The sequence below is a fragment of the Pagrus major genome, chromosome 12 (assembly GCF_040436345.1).
Source record: "Pagrus major chromosome 12, Pma_NU_1.0".
Lineage (NCBI taxonomy): Eukaryota > Metazoa > Chordata > Actinopteri > Spariformes > Sparidae > Pagrus > Pagrus major.
In genome coordinates, this window is record NC_133226.1 from 764670 (window position 1) to 785142 (window position 20473).

The 20473-nt window shown below is 41.3% G+C and overlaps 1 protein-coding gene across 1 annotated transcript in view; it reads left to right on the plus strand.

The window, feature by feature from the left end:
* Positions 1–3248, plus strand: part of LOC141006187 (uncharacterized) — a 10996-nt gene extending 7748 nt beyond the window's left edge. Inside the window, exons 8-14 of the mRNA XM_073478331.1 lie at positions 302–423; positions 1094–1142; positions 1343–1430; positions 2020–2120; positions 2376–2460; positions 2909–3013; positions 3144–3248. Of these exons, the coding sequence (XP_073334432.1) occupies positions 302–423; positions 1094–1142; positions 1343–1430; positions 2020–2120; positions 2376–2460; positions 2909–3013; positions 3144–3248 (655 nt within the window). The remainder of the gene's footprint in view (positions 1–301; positions 424–1093; positions 1143–1342; positions 1431–2019; positions 2121–2375; positions 2461–2908; positions 3014–3143) is intronic.
* The last annotated feature ends 17225 nt before the right edge of the window (positions 3249–20473 follow it).

Below are 20473 nucleotides of genomic sequence, written 5' to 3' on the forward strand. Positions count from 1 at the left end.
GAGGTTTTTCGCTTCGTGCCCCTGGTAGTCCGTTTCAACCTTCGCGCCCCTGGTACTCCGGTTGCGGACTCGGCCGTATCTTGAGGAGCTTTTCCGCTCCGTGCCCCTGGTAGTCCGCAGACCGACAGGGGGGTGTCGGTGGGGCCCGCGCCCGCGGCCGACAAAAGCTTGGATCAAGGGCTGACTTTCAATAGATCGCAGCGAAGGAGCTGCTCTGCTACGTACGAAACCCTGACCCAGAATCAGGTCGTCTGCAAGTGATTTAGCACCAGGTTCTCCACAAACATGCGATGCGAGATAGGAGAGGGGCGACCATCATCCGGCCGCACCCCAGCCCCGTCACGAGCGGCTCTACTCACCGGCCGGAGCCGGTTATCCGTGGCCAACCGAAGATCCGCGGCGCTATGGTATCGTTACGTCTAGGCGGGATTCTGACTTAGAGGCGTTCAGTCATAAATCAAAACGAGAAGTAGGAAGCCAAAAACATACCAAATGGGAGGCACAAGGAACTGACAGAGTAACAGGGGACATCACAGACAGAGGCTGACGGATGACAGAACGAACTGACAAAGACAAGAGGGAGGACAAAGACTATATACACAGACACACTAATGAAAAGACGAGGAACAGGTGAGGAGATTGAGGAGGGAAGAGGACAGGTGAGGTAATGAAGGGAAAAACACAGAGGGAAGAACACACAGGAGAAATTGAAAAGGAAGAAGAGACACACCAGGGCCTGATTTCAAACTAAAACACAACAAAAAGACACTGAATCATAACAGAAAGGAGGTCTTCTTGGGCATTAAGAAGGTGCAGAGTTCATTAATGGTCAACAAGACAACTTCACTGCTAAACTTTCCGTCCACTCTCTAAAAGTTATTTGTCAAAAATGATAAAACATTGTCAGGAAATGACTCAGATATGATATGTTATTATAATCTGGCCAATAAATTTTATTTTACAAGAATAAAAATATGGATAGCTTATTTTCAGACAGACTCATGGGGAACCTGTCAGGGAGTAGCACTCAGTGTACACATGAAAATGACAAAAGTAGTAGTGGGAAGATAAGGACAGGACTTTTTCTCCACAGTGATGAAAGAGATCCTGTCAGAGTTTGGTCTGCAGGGAGTCAGCCACAGGTCAGCAGTTGCTCAACACACCTGTGTTTCTGTTTCGTTGCTGTGTGTGTGTGTGTGTGTGTGTGTGTGTGTGTGTGTGTGTGTGTGTGTGTGTGTGTGTGTGTGTGTGTGTGTGTTCAGTTTGAGCCTCATGATATGTTCTGCTGAGTTTCATCTCTCAGTTTTAACACTTTGGTTTCATTCTGGTTTTGAATATTTAGCTTCACACCCACAAAAGTTCCCAACGTCCGCTATGAGTTGAGTGATGCCCCATCCAATCAGTCCAGGAACACAGCAACTAATGCACAGGTGATGGACACAAGATGGATATATCACAGTTGGTATTTATAATATAGCTGGCAATATATCTTTAAAGATATGGAGAAACTTCAAAAAGATATGAATCATTAAGATTTTGTTTCGAAAGCACATCCTCTATATATAGTTTTGATATCAACTATTTTATAAAGGTAGACAGGTGATTTCATTCACATGTGTCCCAAAAAGGCTGTGCATGAGGAGGAGTAGAAGTTCTAGGGGGAGGAGCAGGTTTGCCAGAAGTAGCAGTCACGGTTGTAGTGCAGTGATAGCAGCAACAGGCTAATAGCTGTAGTTTTGGCAGTAGCATAGCAGTAGTACTGTCAGTAGAAGAAGTGTTACATGTTGCTTCAGAAGTAGGTGGAGCAGTAGCAGGAGTAGTAGGAATAGCAACATTAGTCACAGTGGGTGTGGCAGTAGTAGCAGCAGTAGATGACAGTAGAAGCAGATTTGGGAGTAGTAGTTGTACAGTAGCAAAAGTAGATGTGGCAGTAGTTGTTCAGGTAGTTTATATACTTGTTGAAGCATGATGTCTGTTCATACTAATAATAACTCAGGCTGCTTAATTTCCATCCTGCAGGTGTTTGTTCACAGAGACTTCAGTGCAGTTCAAGATCAGGCCATGAAAATGATCCAAACAGCCTTCACTCTGTTAGATCAGGAGTTCCAGAAACTGGATCGGTACATGTATCAAGTTTGCTTACCTTTGTTTAGTATGTTTCATATATTTCAGAGCATTAATATCAACGCAAGTAATAAGAATGTCTCACATGAACATATTCACCATTTGTAAATCGAACTTCAGTGAAAAACTGATAGTCAGGCTCAATTTTAAGAGATCATCTGGTTGACTGATTATTTGATGAACTCTTTACATATATCTGCATAACTACCAACTTATATTGATTTTCTCACTGCTACATTTCTTTTTTCCAGAGAGAAGTCAGAGTTGTCTAAAACTGCTGCTGCTGTGCAAAGAGAGAAAGAAGCTAATGAAGTCCACAGACAACAACAGCAACAGGTTCATCACCGCCTCACTTCAATCTAATATTTTCAGTTTCATCCATTCTGTCTATCTAGTTTAATCTAATTTAATCAAATCCCCTCTATTCAGATTTGATCTTCATCTAATCTAACTTTAAGACTAATTGAAGCCATTAATTCCCTAACCCTAACCCTTCTCTTACTATGTTTACTATCAAGCACCAAAAAATTGCAATAAACCAAATTGGATTCTGATCTATCTAATGATCAGTCTAATCTTATTTGATCTATTCTAATCTCAACTAATCAGTTAAATAATCTAATCTTTCTAATCTGATGTAATATAATTGGATCTAATCTAATGTAACTGAATCAATCTAAAAAATGTATCATGTTAATACGCTAATGATCACAAGTCCATAACATCTGGACATCATTTTTATGTTTTATAGTATTGACAAATTAATCTGATTTGTGTACATCAGGAGCTGCAAGAGATGCTGGACAAACATCGCTCTCAAAATCAGGCATGGCTCCGAACAAGAGCTGAGGAGAATGACCGTGAGAGGAGGGAACTCTGCAGACTCAGAGTCAGTCAACACACTCACACACACAAGTCCCCCCACCCCCCATTTCTTGCTGTAATAACTTTGTCTGGTTGCTGTACTGCCACACACATAGGTGTCTATCTATCTGTCTGTCTGATGGGTCTCTCCTTAGGAGGAGGTGTTGCAGGAACAGGAGAGGCTGAAGGAGGAGCAAAGCAGCATCCAGAAACGCAGTGAACATCTTCTGTCCATCATGCAGCAGTTCAAAGGAATGTGAGATGGATAGGGATCTTTAAGTGGTGGGTAGATACAAATAGTTACATGGTTTATCTTAAAGTGTTCTGGATGGGAAGGAGCATACTCTGAGGGACTTCTCTTTATGTATTAAACTTTCCTTCAATAAAATACTTTGCGACCCACCACTAATAGCACTACATTTGAGATCACTTGTTTTTCTCCAGAAAAGTGGTAGGTTTAGAATCCAACACTAGCTGTGGCAATGTTTCAAGAGTGATAGCCAACATGTGTAGGAACAGGGATGTTGTGGGATTCAGCATATGTAACCCTTCTACCACCAGCTCGTAAAACATGGAACCACTTTATGTGGCAATGAATAACAATAATAATAATAAATAAATATCATATGGTAAAAGGGACATCTCAGTGTAAATAAACTGTCTAGGGTAACTAATATGACTCTCACTCTCAAGTAAATAGATTTAGAGGCTGACAGGATTTCTCTTGGTTTTGTAAACCTTAATAAAATGTAAACACAAATATGGAAATTACCTTATTAACTTTAACACCAAGCAATAACACACAAACACACAACATCTCAGCTTGTTTTGTGGTTTTTGTATGAACAAATATTTAAATGCACATTAAAGGCAAAACCCTTGTATGAAAAATAATAAAATGATAAAATAATAAGACCCTTGTAATTTTAGTAGTTTGTTCAACCTGAGTGCACTCTTTGTTTTAGGTTGTTATTTGAGCAAGCTTGCATTTAGAATTGTTGGCGTACTTTAAAGTTGGAGCTCATAAAGAAACGAGACGATAATACCTCCGTATAGGCAATGGTAACAGCTCCTACCGCAGGAAAATCCCTCTCGTGTTTCTCCGTCTGAAGCAGCACAACCCAATGAGCAGCAGGATTCACAGCCTCACCAAACAACATGAAAAGTCCGTCCTCAGCAACTGGCACACCCCGCGACGTCAGCTGAAGCTCAACAGGTCCGCGTTGGCTCCGACATCCACACGGGAGAAACGCAGGCCACGTCTCTTCCATGATGGCGACAGCTAAGCTAACTCAGCTAGCTCACGTTGTAGCGAGAAAAACACACGCTGTCTGCAGCAAACTCACTCGCTTGATTACATGGTAACTGGCGAACAGTTCACAGTCCAGCGTGAAGGAAAATAACACAATAAATACAACAGTCTAACTATTCTCACATGGGTCTGTCTCCCGACTCTTTCTCTATGCCATTGTTCTCTCGCTCTTCAGCGCGCACTCCCTTCTTCTCTTCCTCTTCACAGACAGGTGAACCGGAAATGTTAATCTTCAAAGTCATTCTTTCTCAAAAACCTAAAAAGTAATTATTGTAATGTTTAACATACATAACACACCATGAATATATTGTAAAGGCGCATATTTAACTAAATTATTTATGCATTTTAACTTCTTATTGAATCCACGTTTACCTCATTAACATGAACTTAACCATGACAACTGAATATTATTCAAACATCTTATTAATTTGAAATAACCACACCTTTTAAAAAGAAATATAACTGATATTTATCAGGTTATTACACTCTCCCCCACCAATCTAAGGCATGCCCTCATGACTTTTTACTGTCGAAAATATAAACAAACAGGGCACAACTTGGTGGGTTAGTGTTCACTAAAGACACATATTTAGGTTATAACAGGGACACCTATCATCTTGTAAAAACAAGAAACATATCTCACTGTGGGGGTTGATATAACACTTTGATGCCCCGGGGTGTCATATGTTAACATTCAAGGAGCCCTCTTTATTCTCTGAAGTCGTCTAGTCTTAGTGTCAGTCAGGGCTGGACTGGGCCATTTTTTTAGGCCGGGCATTTTTTACTTAGGCCAGGCCACCACCTGTTTTTTGTTTTTTTTGGGGGGGGGGGGTATTTATTTATTTATTTCATTCATTTATTCGGGGTGGGTAATTTCATTCAGCTTCGATACTTACATCTAAGAATAAATAGAAATTATATAATAACATTGGTTATATATAAATACTGTATACCAGAAATGATATATAATTGCAATCCAATTCATCATAAAACAAGAAATGGCTCGATACAAAAGGTGGAAATTTGATACTGCAATACACAAAAACGCCAATACATGGCGATGTCATCTATTGGCAGTAGGTCACATTACTTTTAGACATAAGTCCTTTCATTCAGCCTGGTTACTTAAATGTAAGCATAAATTAAATTTATATAATAATGTGTACTATATTAACACTGTATACCATACATGTCATTACTTGTTATGATTCAATTCATTATATAAAGTATAGTACTATGGTAGGTATGTTCACTATAGACAGTAGTAATGATATGAGTACACAGTACTTCAAACCCATAAGTACAAATATTCCAACACCCCCACCTCTGCCATCTTAATGACAGATGTATGAGTGACCCCGGTAGACGACACTTCACCCCCTCTTAATGACAGATGTGCGAGAGAACTTAATTTCAGGTCAGAGGCGAAATAAATCCATCAAACTGCCAGTCCAACTAGCCATGATGAAACAACCTGCCTGCTAGCTAGCATGCACACCATTTGCCCAGGTTGCATTGCTTAATGGCTAGGTTACATGACTGGCAGAGTTAGCACCAATGAAATTAATATCCAATTATAATACATATCTGAGTGATGACAGAGACAGGTGTGACAGATGTCCATCTCTGTCTTACACAGATATCTGATTTATGCACCAGTTAGGTTGCAGTTTATCAATTATACTCACAGTGATCATGGCCGTAGTGCTCCCCGGGTCCACCTGTTGACCTTCTCCGCCACTTGAAGCTGCCGCAGATGTTGAATCTCCGCGTCCAGAAGATGCAAACATATCGAATATTTTTCTACATTTTGCAGCATCCACCTGGAGGGCCATTCTCTTTTGGTCCCTAGCTCTTTCAGCGCCACCCTTTCTCTTTTTGCCATCCATGGTCAGATAAGCTACTATAAACTACTTTTTATCACGCTCGGTCTTAGCTGTTTTTACAGGCACCTTGTAGCCCGAGAGGGAGGGGACCTGCCGGGCAGACCCTGCCCTCAGCTCATTGGTCCAGCAGCTACATCAGTCATGAACAATGGGCCGAGCTACCAGTTTATGCACCAATAGGAGGGCTTATATACCGTCATTCGCCTACAACGGTATGTTAAATTGTTATTATATTTCACGTCGTAAAATAAATAAAAATAACGCAGGCCAGTAGGCCAGAAAGCCTCGCAGGCCACCGGGACAATGCCCGGTTTGCCCGTATTCCCAATCCGGCACTGGTGTCAGTGTCAGTCTCTGCATCTCCTGTAGCAAGGGAGTCTCTGCATTCTGTGTGTCGTCTATTTGTGTCTTTTGTGTATCTCACTCAGCTCTTGTAACTCAGGTTCTTCTGTTGTCTCAATAGACTCTGGTTCTTTCCTCCTTTGTCATTTTCCAGTTTCTCCACACTTTCCTGTCACACTTCTGGCTCAACTGCCTCTGTATGTCCAGCTGGTTCACTCAAAACAATATCCAGATCCAGACTGCATGGTTCTGACATTTCATCATCCACTCTATTACTGAGAGGTTTGACAGATAGATCATACCACAGTCCACGTTCCTCATCCTCAGAGTTTGTAAACTCTTTTTCAGCTGAATCATCAGGTCTGACCTCTCCACTTCCAGATTCCTTATCTGGGGTTTCTTGTGATGTCTCGCCCTTTTCTGACTTGTCTGTGCGTGGTTTCTTTCTTCTCCGTCGAAGGACTCTCCAACTAGGTGTAGGGTCTGTATGGGGAACTGGATCTGTCTGTACTTTTTGTCCAATAGGCAGGAGGTGATTTCGATGGACTTTAATGGGTCCATTTCCATCCTCTGGTCTCAATCAAAACACTGGAAAGTTTGGCATCTGACTTTCCACGACATAAGGGTTTGAAGCCCAGCGATCTTTCAACTTATGCTTCCCTGGTATTCCCAGGTTCCTTAACAAGACTCTGTCTCCAGACAGTAGCTGTATGAAACTGATTTTCTTGTCATAGCTCTGCTTATTGCCATCATTTTGTTTAGTAGCAGTGGACTTTGCTAGTTTATATGCAGCTTTCAACTCCTCCCTCATGTCAGTTATGTACTTGAGGTAAGTTTTCTGTTTTGTGTCATCACTAGACATTCCAAAACATAGATGCACAGGCAATCTGGCTTCACGCCTGAACATAAGGAAGTACGCCGAAAATCCAGTGGCTTCATTTGGATTACAATTATAGGCGTGGACGAGGTGTCCAATGTGCTGACTCCACCTTTTCTTCCTGTTTGGCTCCAGGGTCCCTAGAATGTTAAACAATGTCCTGTTAAACCTTTCAGGCTGGGGGTCCCCTTGAGGATGATACGGCATTGTTCTTGATTTCTCAACTCCAAGTGTACTCAATACCTCATAGATAAGGTGACTCAAAGTCTCTCCCTTGATCACTTAAACTTAAACTTTATTTATTAATATAGCACCTTTCATACATATGAAATGCAACACAAAGTGCTTTACAGGTTAAAAGACCCAACCCGACCCGACCCCCCCCACCCCCCCCCCCACACACACACACACACACACACATACACAAACGCAAACACACACACACGCCAGCACACACATACGCACAAGACACGCACCTACTCACTCACTTAGGCGTGCACACACAGCCGCAAACATACACTCATTAAGATATGGTATGGCTGGGCACTGAGGATCCAGGTGAGGAAAGCATCGTTGGGGAGCCATCCACGCCGGGAAGTCATGTAGATATGTGGCTACAAGGGGGCCACAGGAACCGCCCAACCAGGACAGACAGAGGAGCCCACACTACGGCTGTGGAGATGGCCGTGGTGCAGTGCCACCCCATCCCTCCAGGCCAGGACAGCCCCCAGGGCAGCACCCCCAAAGGCGGATCAAACTACTCCCAACGTGGAGGGCCCCCCGTGAGGAAAACACTGGAGCTAGAAGATAAAAAGAAAACAGGATAAAATCAACATTAAAATAAGTTAAAAGTAGTTAGGAATAATAAGAAAGAGACTAAAAGAAAAAAGCTAAGAATACCATTCTTAAAGCTGTATTCTAAAAGGTCCTTAAAAAATAAATAAATAAATAAATAAATAAATAAAACAACCTAAGATCTGAGTAAAATGCCAGAAATGACTAATAAAAAGGAGTTTAGAAGAAGGATAAGAAGAAATCAATTAAAAGCCAAGTTAAAAAGGTGTGTCTTGAGCCTGCTTTTAAAAACATCAACAGTCTCTGCGGCCCTGAGGCTCTCCGGCAGGCCATTCCACAGACGTGGGCCGTAGTAATAAAAGGATGCCTCACCGTGGGTTTTTGTCCGAACACTTGGGATGACTAAAAAGTTGGAGCCGGAGGACCTCAGGGTCAGCGAGGGTTGGTAATGTAAAAACAAATCAGATAGATAAGAAGGCCCAAGACCGTTAAGACACTTAAAAACTAACAAAAGAACCTTAAAATCGATCCTGAAACGCACGGGGAGCCAATGCAGCGATTTTAAAACAAGTGTAATGTGCTCCTGCCTTCTGGTCCTTGTCAGCACACGTGCGGCTGAATTTTGATGTAGCTGGAGTTTGGAGGTGCTCTTTATGGGAAGACCAGAAAGCAGGGCGTTGCAGTAATCTATGCGACATGAGATAAAAGCATGCATCAGCACCTCTGTGTTTGACTGAGAGAGAAACGGGCGGATTCTGGCTATGTTCTTGAGATGATAAAACCCTATTTTTGTAATATTTTTAATATGAGGAATAAAATCAAGCTCAGAATCAAAAATTACGCCCAGGTTCTTGACACATTGTGAAGGTTTAAAGTCTTGTAGTTTTGGTAAAAGTTTCTCTCTCTTGGCTTCAGGACCAATAATTAAAACTTCTGTTTTGTCCCGGTTGAGCTGCAGGAAATTCTCTGCCATCCATGATTTTATATCTAAAATGCAGTTAAGAAGAATGTCAACTGGCCTCGTGTCTTCAGGAGACACGGTGATATAGAGCTGTGTGTCATCAGCATAACTATGAAAATTTACGCTCCTCAAAGGCTGTTTCACATTTCTCATCCCACCTAGAACCGAAAGGCTCTGATGGATTTAGGTAGGTGATACCCTGCTTCATCTTTGACTTTTTAGTGGCTGGTGGGTAGCCGGACAACAGCTGGTTTAAAGGATGGGCTACTTTGGAGTAATCCTTCACAAAGCACCTGTAGTATCCACAGAACCCAAGAAATGACTGCAGAGCAGTCACGGTGCTTGGTCTGGGCCATGTGGTTACAGCTACATTCTCTTTTGGATCTGTAGCCACTCCATCTTGGGATGTGATGTGTCCCATATAAGTCACTGATGGTTGACAAAACTGGCATTTATCCAATGAAAGCTTGAGACCTTCGTCTTTCAGGCGATCAAGCACTTTTATCAAACCTGGTCTCGTGCTCTTCAAGCGTCGCACCAAACATGATGACATCATCGAGATAGACCAAAACTTCCAGCAAGTTCATATCTCTGACAGTTTGTTCCATTATTTGCTGACAAGTTGCTGGAGCTCCGGTCACTCCTTGCGGCATCCTTTCAAATTGGTAAAACCCAGCCGGGCAGATGAAAGCTGTCCTCTTCTGGTCAGTTTCATTCATAGGCACTTGATAATATCCACTGTGGAGGTCTAGCACACTAAACCATTTGCTTCCGCTGAGACAGGCCAAAGCATCTTCAATTCTTGGTACTGTATATTGGTCAGGCACAGTGCGGCGGTTTAGAGTCCTGAAGTCCACACACATCCTTATGTTCCCGTTCTTCTTTCTCACCACCACTATGGGTAAGGCATGAGGACTCTGTGATGCTGGGATCAGTGATGATCCCAGCATTTTTCAGTTGCAAAAGATGCTGTCTCAATGCCTCCACTTCTGCAGGACCGTCCGAGACCGCTCTCGTAAAGGTTTGTCATCAGTGGTTTTGATAGTGTGCTGAGTGCTTTCACTGCATCCTACATCAAACTCATGGGTAGAGAAAACCTCACTGCGTCCCTCATTTTTTCCACCAATCTTTTCTTCCATTCCTCAGGGACTGGTGAGCCTCCAAGTTAAAAGAGGAAGAGTTCAACTTTACAGGTGACTCAACGTTGGACTCTTTCTTTTCAGGGGGTGATGCCACCACATTGACAGGAAACAGGTAAGCAATCGGCATTCCTCTGGTCAAGGTGATTTCTTGTGCAGACACATTTCTGACCAACACAGTGATTCTCTTGGACATTACAACCGCAGATGCCTGCAACTCGGGTCTTACCAGGAGCTCTTCTGGAAACCTTGGTTCATCTGCAGGTTCATCAGGTGAGTCGACGAGAATGGCCTGAGTGCTTGTCACTCCCTGAAATTTTGGCACACCAGTCACTCTGGCAGCTCCTCCCGGCCGCAGGGTGACAGGTTTAGTTTGGGTGAACCACACAGTTCCTCTCTTGTGGTTGTCAATGTTAGGTGGAGGCCCTGAAAGTTAATCAAAAGCTTTTTTGAAGACTGGATTAATGTGCAATGTGCTCACAAAGTTTTCCCCTCCATTGTCCTTACAGCATTTAAGCATTCGTCTCACAGTTGGTGTGTTTGTGCCAACAAGTATGGAAGCTTCACCTATCACAACTGGATTGGGACATACCAACACAAGAGCTTCAATAGTCTCGGTAACTCCTACGTCAGCTTCCAAAAACTCCAGCTTAAGTGACAGATAGCCATCGTAAGGGTAATCAGAAGGGCTGAGACCCCATATCTGCAAGGTGCTGATAGGTGTCAATGTGTCAAATATCTGTTGTAGAAGGATACAGCTGTACAGCAAAATTACTTGAGAACCAGAATGAGTATGGCTTTAGAATAGATGCCTTCAATTTGTACTGATACAACAGAGCTAGGGCCCACTAAGCCTTCAGGTATAGTGTCATTCACTTTTCCATCTGGATTGATGCACTTGGTGGAACATGTTTTAACCATCTTGACGCCAGGCCATTCCTCTACTGGATCCCGTGTTAGTTTCCCGACTTCTTTGTCAGTCTGATGAGGCGCTTGTTGACTCTTTGTAGATTTTCTTCACCTTCACATTCCCTTTTAAAGTGTCCATCCTCTCCACGTCTGTAACAAAACATCCCAGGTCTATCCTCTTGATTGCCAGTTCTTTGTGGAATTGCATTTTTTCTGAATTTTGTCTTGGCAGGGATTTCAGGTCGTGGACTCTGGCTGTGATGCAACTGTAGCAGCTTTGAGATTGATCATTTCAGCTCTCATGACACTAATGTCTTTTTTTAGCTGTTCCACTTCAGGATTTACTTCGTTTTCAGGTGCAGGCTTGGAAACAGGAGTAACAGACTGTGATATCACTGCACTCTTGACATCATTTCTGCTTTGGAGCATATCCTCTTCTTCTCTCACTTCTTTTAACAACTCACTGAAAGTAGGAGGATCTTGCAGCTTGTGTGTCATACGGATGCAGAGTGCAATCATGTCTTGTTGCAATGCACCTCTGACAACTTGCTCGATGTGTAGTCGATTCATGTTAGACAGTTCCACACCTCCTTTCCTGAAAACACAGTGTAGCAGTTTATCTAGCCTCAACAGGTAGGTAGATAGTTTTTCACTTTTGTTTTGATATGTGTCTGAATTTGACAAAAAGGTCAGAAGGACTCTCACTGGTTCCAAAAGCTGTTTCCAAAGCTTGCAAGTAGTCATGTGAAGTTGCAGTGGGGCTCTGTACTCCAACCTCACAATGTCAGCAGCTGGACCTCCTAGGCTTTCCACTATCCTTTGTTTTTTTATGTAACCCTTCTACCACCGCCTCGTAAAATATGGAATCACTTTATGTGGCCATGAATAAACCATTAATCCCCTCAAAACTCAAATAGGTTATCATATGGTAAAAGGGTCAACTCAGTTTAAATAAACTGTCTAGGGTAACTAATATGCCTCTCACTCTCAAGTAAATAGATTTAGAGGTTGACAGGATTTCTCTTGGTTTTGTAAACCTTAAAGGAACTCGGGGCAGGATCAAGAAATAAGACTCAATAGTGACACGAAGGCTGTTGCGGCCGTTAGGGTAACTGCAGCCATCAGCCAAGCCGGCGAGGGAGCGCGCATGAACTCTTCACAACAGTGCAGCTGATGCCTTATCCCCTACACACATGAAGCAGCCGGCTCACTGTGTGTAGCGACACACAAGCGTGGCGATTTACCGTTATGGTTGATGCAGTCTCAAGGGCACAGGCGAAAGCAAAGACGGCATATTGGGGGACAGAAATATCGTCTCTGATATGGGATTGCTGCGTGTAAGCGGCTAATGTTGCTACACAGACACAAACAAACCGTTAGCCTGTGGCTACATCCAGCTGCTAACGTCACCTCCCAGATAACAGGTTGGACTTTAGGTCCCATATATAAAGGGACATATTTCTAACTATTCGGTTTCAGACTAAAGGACCGTGGAAAATGCGCAGTCTGTAACTATTCAGTGTTACACAGCGGTGGACCAAGTTACATGTTTGCAGCTAACGCTACTTTGCACGTTAGGTCACTCCGAGTCCTCAGTGATCTCAGATGATTTTCAAATCAAGCTCTAAACATGACCTGTAATGTTTTCTTACCTGGTTGCTAGGAAATGAGCCATGTCAGCATCTGTTTTCAGTCGCAATTCAAGTTGAAGTTGCCTCCATTTGTTGAACACGTATCTGATGTGTGTTCAGGTGCCAGCCCGGCTTTGGTTGTAATTTCGTTTCGACTCACGACATGCCGCTGATAAAACCTTCATTTTCTTCTTAGTATGACATTTTAGTGGACTTTGTGTGGTGGTGGGTCATTTGCTGGCCATGGCAGAATCCATTACTACCCAAACACTAGTTTGGTTTGGGTCCACTGCACTTGTCTTCTTCCCGTATCCAAGGACGCGCATTCAGCGTCATCGAACGTCACGTCCGCAAGACCGCGCGGGAAATTCGGACCACGAATTGCAGTACATTATGCAGCACACAGCCTGTTCAAGGCAATGGAGAGATACGTGGGTGGGCTCATTATTTTTGGTTTTGAACGCTTCATCACCCATTAGCATTAAAAAACTTAAAATGCATGTTTATTTTTTTCACAAATCCTGCCCCAAGTTCCTTTAATAAAATGTAAACGCAAATATGGAAATTACCTTATTAACTTTAACACCAAGCAATAACACACAAACACACAACATCTCAGCTTGTTTTGTGGTTTTTGTATGAACAAATAAATGCACATTAAAGGCAAAACCCTTGTATGAAAAATAATAAAATTATAAAATAATAAGACCCTTGTAATTTTAATAGTTTGTTCAACCTGAGTTTGTTCAACCTGAGTGCACTCTTTGTTTTAGGTTGTTATTTGAGCAAGCTTGCATTTAGAATTGTTGGCGCACTTTAAAGTTGGAGCTCATAAAGAAACGAGACAATAATACCTCCGTATGGGCAATGGTAACAGCTCCTACCGCAAGAAAATCCCTCTCGTGTTTCTCCGTCTGAAGCAGCACAACCCGATGAGCAGCAGGATTCACAGCCTCACCAAACAGCATGGAAAGTCCGTCCTCAGCAACTGGCACACCCCGCGACGTCGGCTGAAGCTCCACAGTTCCGCATTGGCTCCGACATCCACACAGGGGAGAAACGCAGGCCACGTCTCTTCCACGATGGCAACAGCTAAGCTAACTCAGCTAACGCTGTCTGCAGCAAACAGTCCCAAACTCACTCGCTTGATTGCATGGTAACTGGACAGTTCACAGTCCAGTGTGAAGGAAAATAACACAATAAATACAACAGTCTGTGACTATTCTCACATGGGTCTGTCTCCCGACTCTTTCTCTATGCCATTGTTCTCTCGCTCTTCAGCGCGCACTCCCTTCTTCTCTTCCTCTTCACAGACAGGTGAACCGGAAATGTTACTCTTCAAAGTCATTCTTTCTCAAACATTACAATAATTACTTTTTAGATTTTTTACATACATAAAAGGGGGAGGTGGTGGAAGAGGTGGATGACTACAAGTACTTGGGAGTGGTGATTGACAACAGACTGGACTGGAAATCTAATACCGAGGCTGTGTACAAGAAGGGGATGAGCAGACTCTATTTCCTGAGGAAGCTGAGATCCTTCAACGTGTGCAGCAAGATGTTGGAGATCTTCTACCAGTCTGTTGTTGCCGGAGCAATTTTCTTTGCTGCTGTGTGTTGGGGCAGCAGCATCAGAGCCAGCGACACTAACAGACTTGATAAAATCATCAAGAAGGCTGGCTCTGTACTCGGTCTCAGGTTGGACTCTTTTGAGACAGTGGTGGAGAGGAGAACGCTGAAGAAACTCTTATCCATCATGGACAATGATCAGCACCCTCTCCATAACACAGTAGACAGACAGCGGAGCACCTTCTCACACAGGCTGCTTCAGCTCCGCTGTCGAAGGGACAGATACAGGAAATCTTTCCTGCCACATGCCATCACACTGTATAATAACAGCTGAAACTCTGGTCATAACATACAGTCTCTACGCACTTTATGTTTTTACACTGTTCTGCACCTCATCTGTTCACTGCACCTTATACTTATGTTGCACTACCATTAATACTGCTTGTGTATACACCAACACTGCTCATTTATACATTTTTATACATATTTTCTGTATATATACATTTTTATATTACACTTTATATTGTTATGTTAATATGTCTAGGTTGTTCTATTTTTTTTACATTTTTTATACTGCTATGTTAATATGTATAGGATATTCTCTTTACACTGTGTTGTCATTCGTCTCTGTGTGTAATGCTGCTGCTACACCTCAATTTCCCAGCTTGGGATCAATAAAGTATATCTATTCTATTCTATTCTATTCTATTCTATAACACGCCATGAATGTATTGTAAAGGCACATATTTAACTGTAAATTATTTATGCATTTTAACTTCTTATTGAATCCACGTTTACCTCATTAACATGAACTTAACCATGACAACTGAATATTATTCAAACATCTTATTAACTTGCAATAACCACACCTTTTAAAACTGATATTTATCAGGTTATTACACATATGATACTGCAAAACTGATTTTACAAAACTAGCTGGAGATGAGGAACTCATTTTGTATCAAATATCATCTATTATTCTGAAGAAAAAATAAAAACACGAGATCTCTTTTTTATCACTCCACAAATCAGAAAATACTATCAACAGCTATTAAAAAAAATATATGAATTGTTGTCACGTTTATATGAACTAAATTTTATATAAATCCGTCTCTGACTGATATATGAAAAAACCCCTCCGTCAAAATCTTCAGAATGTAGATTGGAATAAAGCTTGGAGGCTTAGTGTATTTAAGAGCTGCTAAAGTGGAGATTTCTGGCTCAGAGTTTGAGAACAGTGATTTTGAAAAACAGCCGAATCAATAACCGAATCAACCACTTTTGTATTACAAGTTTATGATATTTTTTCTTTAAGTACGTATATCTCATTAAATATGCACTCATTTGAATAATGTCCAAAACAGAATTCTGGACAAAGATGAACACTTAAATGTGTATTTTGGACATTTTCTTCCCACTAGTATGAAAGGAGAGACTGAATGAAGCTCAGGAATGAAGCAAGGTCCAGCTAAGATTATGCTTTGATCGCACACATTTTGATGAGCACCACAAAGTGCGTGTGATCACTTTACCTACATTTAAGTAAAGTGTGAACGAAGTGACTTTCTTTAACTATTTTGACACCACTTCTACCCGGCTATCTTTGGTTAACGCCAACAAGTAAAAATGAAAGCCTCACCAAGTGCTGGTTCTGGGCTGGTTCAAAGTTTGTTCAACTTGTGACCCTGATCACATGATGATATACTTCTCCAATTTCCAAGCATTGCTGGGAACAACTATGGTGGACTACATCAACTCTTTACAAGTGTTGTTCCTGGCTTTGCAATGCCTACATTTGCATCCAAACATGACTGGTCCTCAGCCTACTGTTGCCTATAGTTAAATAGTAATAGTAATAATAGTTACAACCTTTCGTGTATTCTCCCATGGATAAGTCAGAACATGCTGTGATTTTTAATTATGGTGGTCAAAAGCAGTTTTAGTTGGTCCTTGGTCACAATAACCCTTCCCCTTACCACTCTGGAACCAGCTTTCTTGGCCCGGAGCTAGTTCTTTGGCTGATGAAACACAAAGAACCAGAGTAGGCACTGGCTCCGAACCAGCAACTGAACCACCTTGGTCAAAAAGGGACAACTGCTGCCATTCTCTCCCAGCTCTCCTCGCTCTCTCAGCGAATAAACAACAGGTCGGACGCCCTGGAAAAGATGGTCAGTGACAACTCCAGTGTGATTGCTCAAGTGAAAGTAGCAGTCAAGGACACCTGGAACTGATGGCTTTACCACAGAGTTTTATAAACAATTTTCTGTGAGCATTTCTAAAGGAAGTATTTGCAGAAGGTATTTAAAAAAGGTTCTTTACCCCCTTCTAGTATCTAGTAATACTACCTAGTAGACTGAAATCTTTACTAGATACTATCATTGACGAAAGTCAATCTGGTCTTATGTCAAATAGGCGTATCTCTTAGTGAAATAGCTGTATCTCAATCTGGTTTTATGTGAAATAGGCGTATCTCTTATGTGAAATAGCTGTATCTCAATCTGGTCTTATGCGAACTAGGCGTATCTATTTGATTATTCAGATTTGGTTCAAGATGATAGTTTTTTTGTTTGTTTGTTTTTTACTTTTCTAAAGCTTCTGATTTTTTGGAACATGATTTTATGATATCTGCTCTAAACAAAATTGGTTTTGGTAATCTCTTTTGCAGGTCAGTCCAAACTTTATACGCTAACGGAAACAGCTCTATTAAATGAAGCAATGGCACTTCTCCAAGTTTTCCCTTAAATCGCAAAGTCTAAAATGGTGTCCTTTATCTGTTTACCTCTTTCTTCTGGCCGTACAACTTCTTAACTTGCAGCTCTTTGATACATATACCTGCAAGGTATTAGTATTGCAAATCAGTCAGCTGGCGGATGATATGGCCTTGCTGATGCTTCCCAAGTATCAGTGGCAGTCAGCACTATTCAGTCATTCTCCAAGGCCTCTGGGCTCTCCCTCAATCTCAGTAAATGTGAATTATTACCAGTCAATAAATGTATCATGACTTCGGTTTTCAATATTCCTGTGAGAAACTTGTGTTACATATCTTGGGGACCATATTACTAAAGACAGGAAATCCAGAGTTCTTCTCACTAAGGCAGAAGGTAGAGTATTTCTCGTCTAACCTATTGTGCTCAGTCATTAAACATTGATGTCTCTTCGTTAGTGCTGAACACCAGAGCCCCCCCAGGGCTGTGTGCTCAGCCCCCTCCTGTTCACACTGTACACCCATGACTGCACTCCCAGACATCAGGAGAACTCTATTGTGAAGTATGAGGACAACACCACCATCATCAGCCATAATATAAACAACGATGAGAGTTCATATCAGGAGGAAATCAACAATCTTGCAGAGTGGTGCACAGAGAGCAATCTACTGCTCAACATCAGCAAAACCAAGGAGCTGATTGTTGATTCACAAACCCGTCTCCATCAGTGCAGCTGAGGTGGATTTCCCAGACAGTGAGACTCCTGAACTCATCCTCAACATCAACACTCAAAACTCCATAAAATAGATGTAGCAGGACTCAACGACTCCTTAACATTATTTCCTTTGAACAAGGGTTTAAAAAATGACAAATAAATTTACTTTGTACCTCCAACCTTGTACATTAACCATAAGACGGCGAGCAACAACTGACACTGAGGGTGTGTGTTTGTGTTTGATCTGAAATTAACACTCACCAGACACTGTTTCTTTCTATTATCCTGCAGTGTCGTTTCTTTTCCATTAAGGGTTAAATTAGCTATAGAGACCAAACCTGTTTTTGTGCCAGGCTGTAAACATGTTTATTTCTGCTGTAAAGCTGGACATTTTAACATGGGCTCTTATGGGGATTGTCTCGCTTTTGGAGTCAGCCTCAAGTGGCCATTCGAGGAATTGTAGTTCCTGGCTTCATTTGTCAGACCGGACGGTTGCCACTTGATCAGCACCGACATAACAAGGACAGAACAGTGTTGCTTCAAATTTATTAAGAAAGTGGTGTGGTCCAGGTTTAAATGCAATAATGTGCTATATTTTAATGTTGCTTTTCTAGTTTTTGGTTTGTTTCCTTATAATAAAAGTGTCACTATTATTATCTCCACAAGACTGGCTGGCTTAATGTTACACTCAGTACCGGCCCTGACCAATTTGGTGCCCTAGGCAAGATTTTGGCTTGGCCTTGCATCGCAGTCAATTTCACAATCAATTTTCATACACTCACACAGAAACTACATGTATGTATTCAAGATTTTATTTATTTTAAGTCAAAAATATCATACCAAATAAAAACTGAAGAAAGAAACAAGTGATACATTAAAAATACAATATAAATAAGGTATTGCACAAACATATTAAAGAATATTCTATTTACATACAAAATAAAAACAGTCTGTATTCTTTGGGAGGAAACCTTTTGCAGCAGAAGCAGTGCAAGCTATCATTCTTTTTTGAGTACATCAGCCAGCTTCTTTTGATTTTTTCCCCACTGACTAAGACTCTGGTAAAAAAGTCATGTGGACACTTTCTCCCATCTTTGTTTTTGGGATATGTGTAACTGTTTTTTATTTGAAATGGTCCTCTGTGAACTAACTCCTTTCTTACTTTGTCAGTTAGAAGAGATGGCCAGTCAGCAGGGTCTATTGGTGCAGCCTTTAGTCCTGATGCTGTGTCACTCTGGTGTGCTGAGGTAGAGGGGACAGGAGCACCTGATGCTGTGTCACTGGGGGTGGTGGTGAAATATTTTAAAAGTGCATCTGAAGAGAGAAGTATATGTGACCACTGGATGTTACATTTTAATAAAAAACAGATGCTTGGTGTGTGCTATACATAAGACTAATATAGACTAAAGTAAAGTGCAGTGAAACTTATATATAGCTATATATATATGTAGCCTATGAATGATATGGGAAAGCTAAGGTATGGAGTATTAACAGTAATACACTTTAACTGCACTTTAACACTGATGTAAACTTTAACAAATATAAACTGTGACACAATAAACCAAAGTCTTACAACTGCCCTATTACTTATAAAGTGGATGGAAAACTCATTTTAACTGACATACAAGCAGAGATGGGCGCCGGAGAGCGGGGCTTATCAGCAGGTGCTGATTGCCAACCTGCTACCCAGCCTCTCAGTGCACTTCTGCAGGCAAAACAGAAAGAAACACACCAAGCACGAAAAACACCAAAACTCTCCACAGAATATGAGATTGTGACAGATAATGTGATATAATGTATAATACAATATAATATAATGTGGTATAATGCTGGCTTGTGCTTGATAATATACCAAAACTTTGGCTGTTAGTAGACACTATCTAACCTCCACTGATAAAAGTATCAGAATGTGTCTACTCATTGAAGATTATATAAAAACATTATACTGTTATATATCATTCTAATGGTGTACATGTTTATTAGCACTAGTCTTTGTTGTCTGAGTGAGTGAATGAACCTACCATAGATTACAACTGAGGCTTAATGTTTTTGTCAAACCTTATCAAATACTGTATCTGTTAGGCAGGCCTGTTGGCAAAATGGTGCCCCATAGTATTCAGACAGGGTTACACATTTTGAGAGCTGTTAACCAACAAATTGAGACCCTATATTTTCAGATATCAAACATGAAAAGTTGACAGCACAAACTCCAACGAATAGTCTGTCTTTAAAGCACCCAAACCTCACCTGCCAATATTTGAAGACACTTTCATTCAGTTGATCCTCCCTCTCTGGTGATAAATTTCAATCAATTGAAATTGATATTGAAATTTGAGACCCCATTACATTTGTTGTTATCATGAGCAATTATAATAAATCATAATCATGAGATACAGAAGTCATGATTTCAAATTAACAATTCATAAACTCACACTTCTGTTTCACATGTCAACACTCACTCCTCAGCATACTTTGTGCGACATCTTCCAGAATTAAACTTGTCAGTGGTCTTTTCTGACAAGTTTATAAAACATATACACGCAACCTCATGACTTCATGTTATTCAGAACATGAAACAGTGTTTCATATTGCTTTGATAACTGCTCAGACACAGAATGTATCATGAGTCATTTTATTATTTGGCT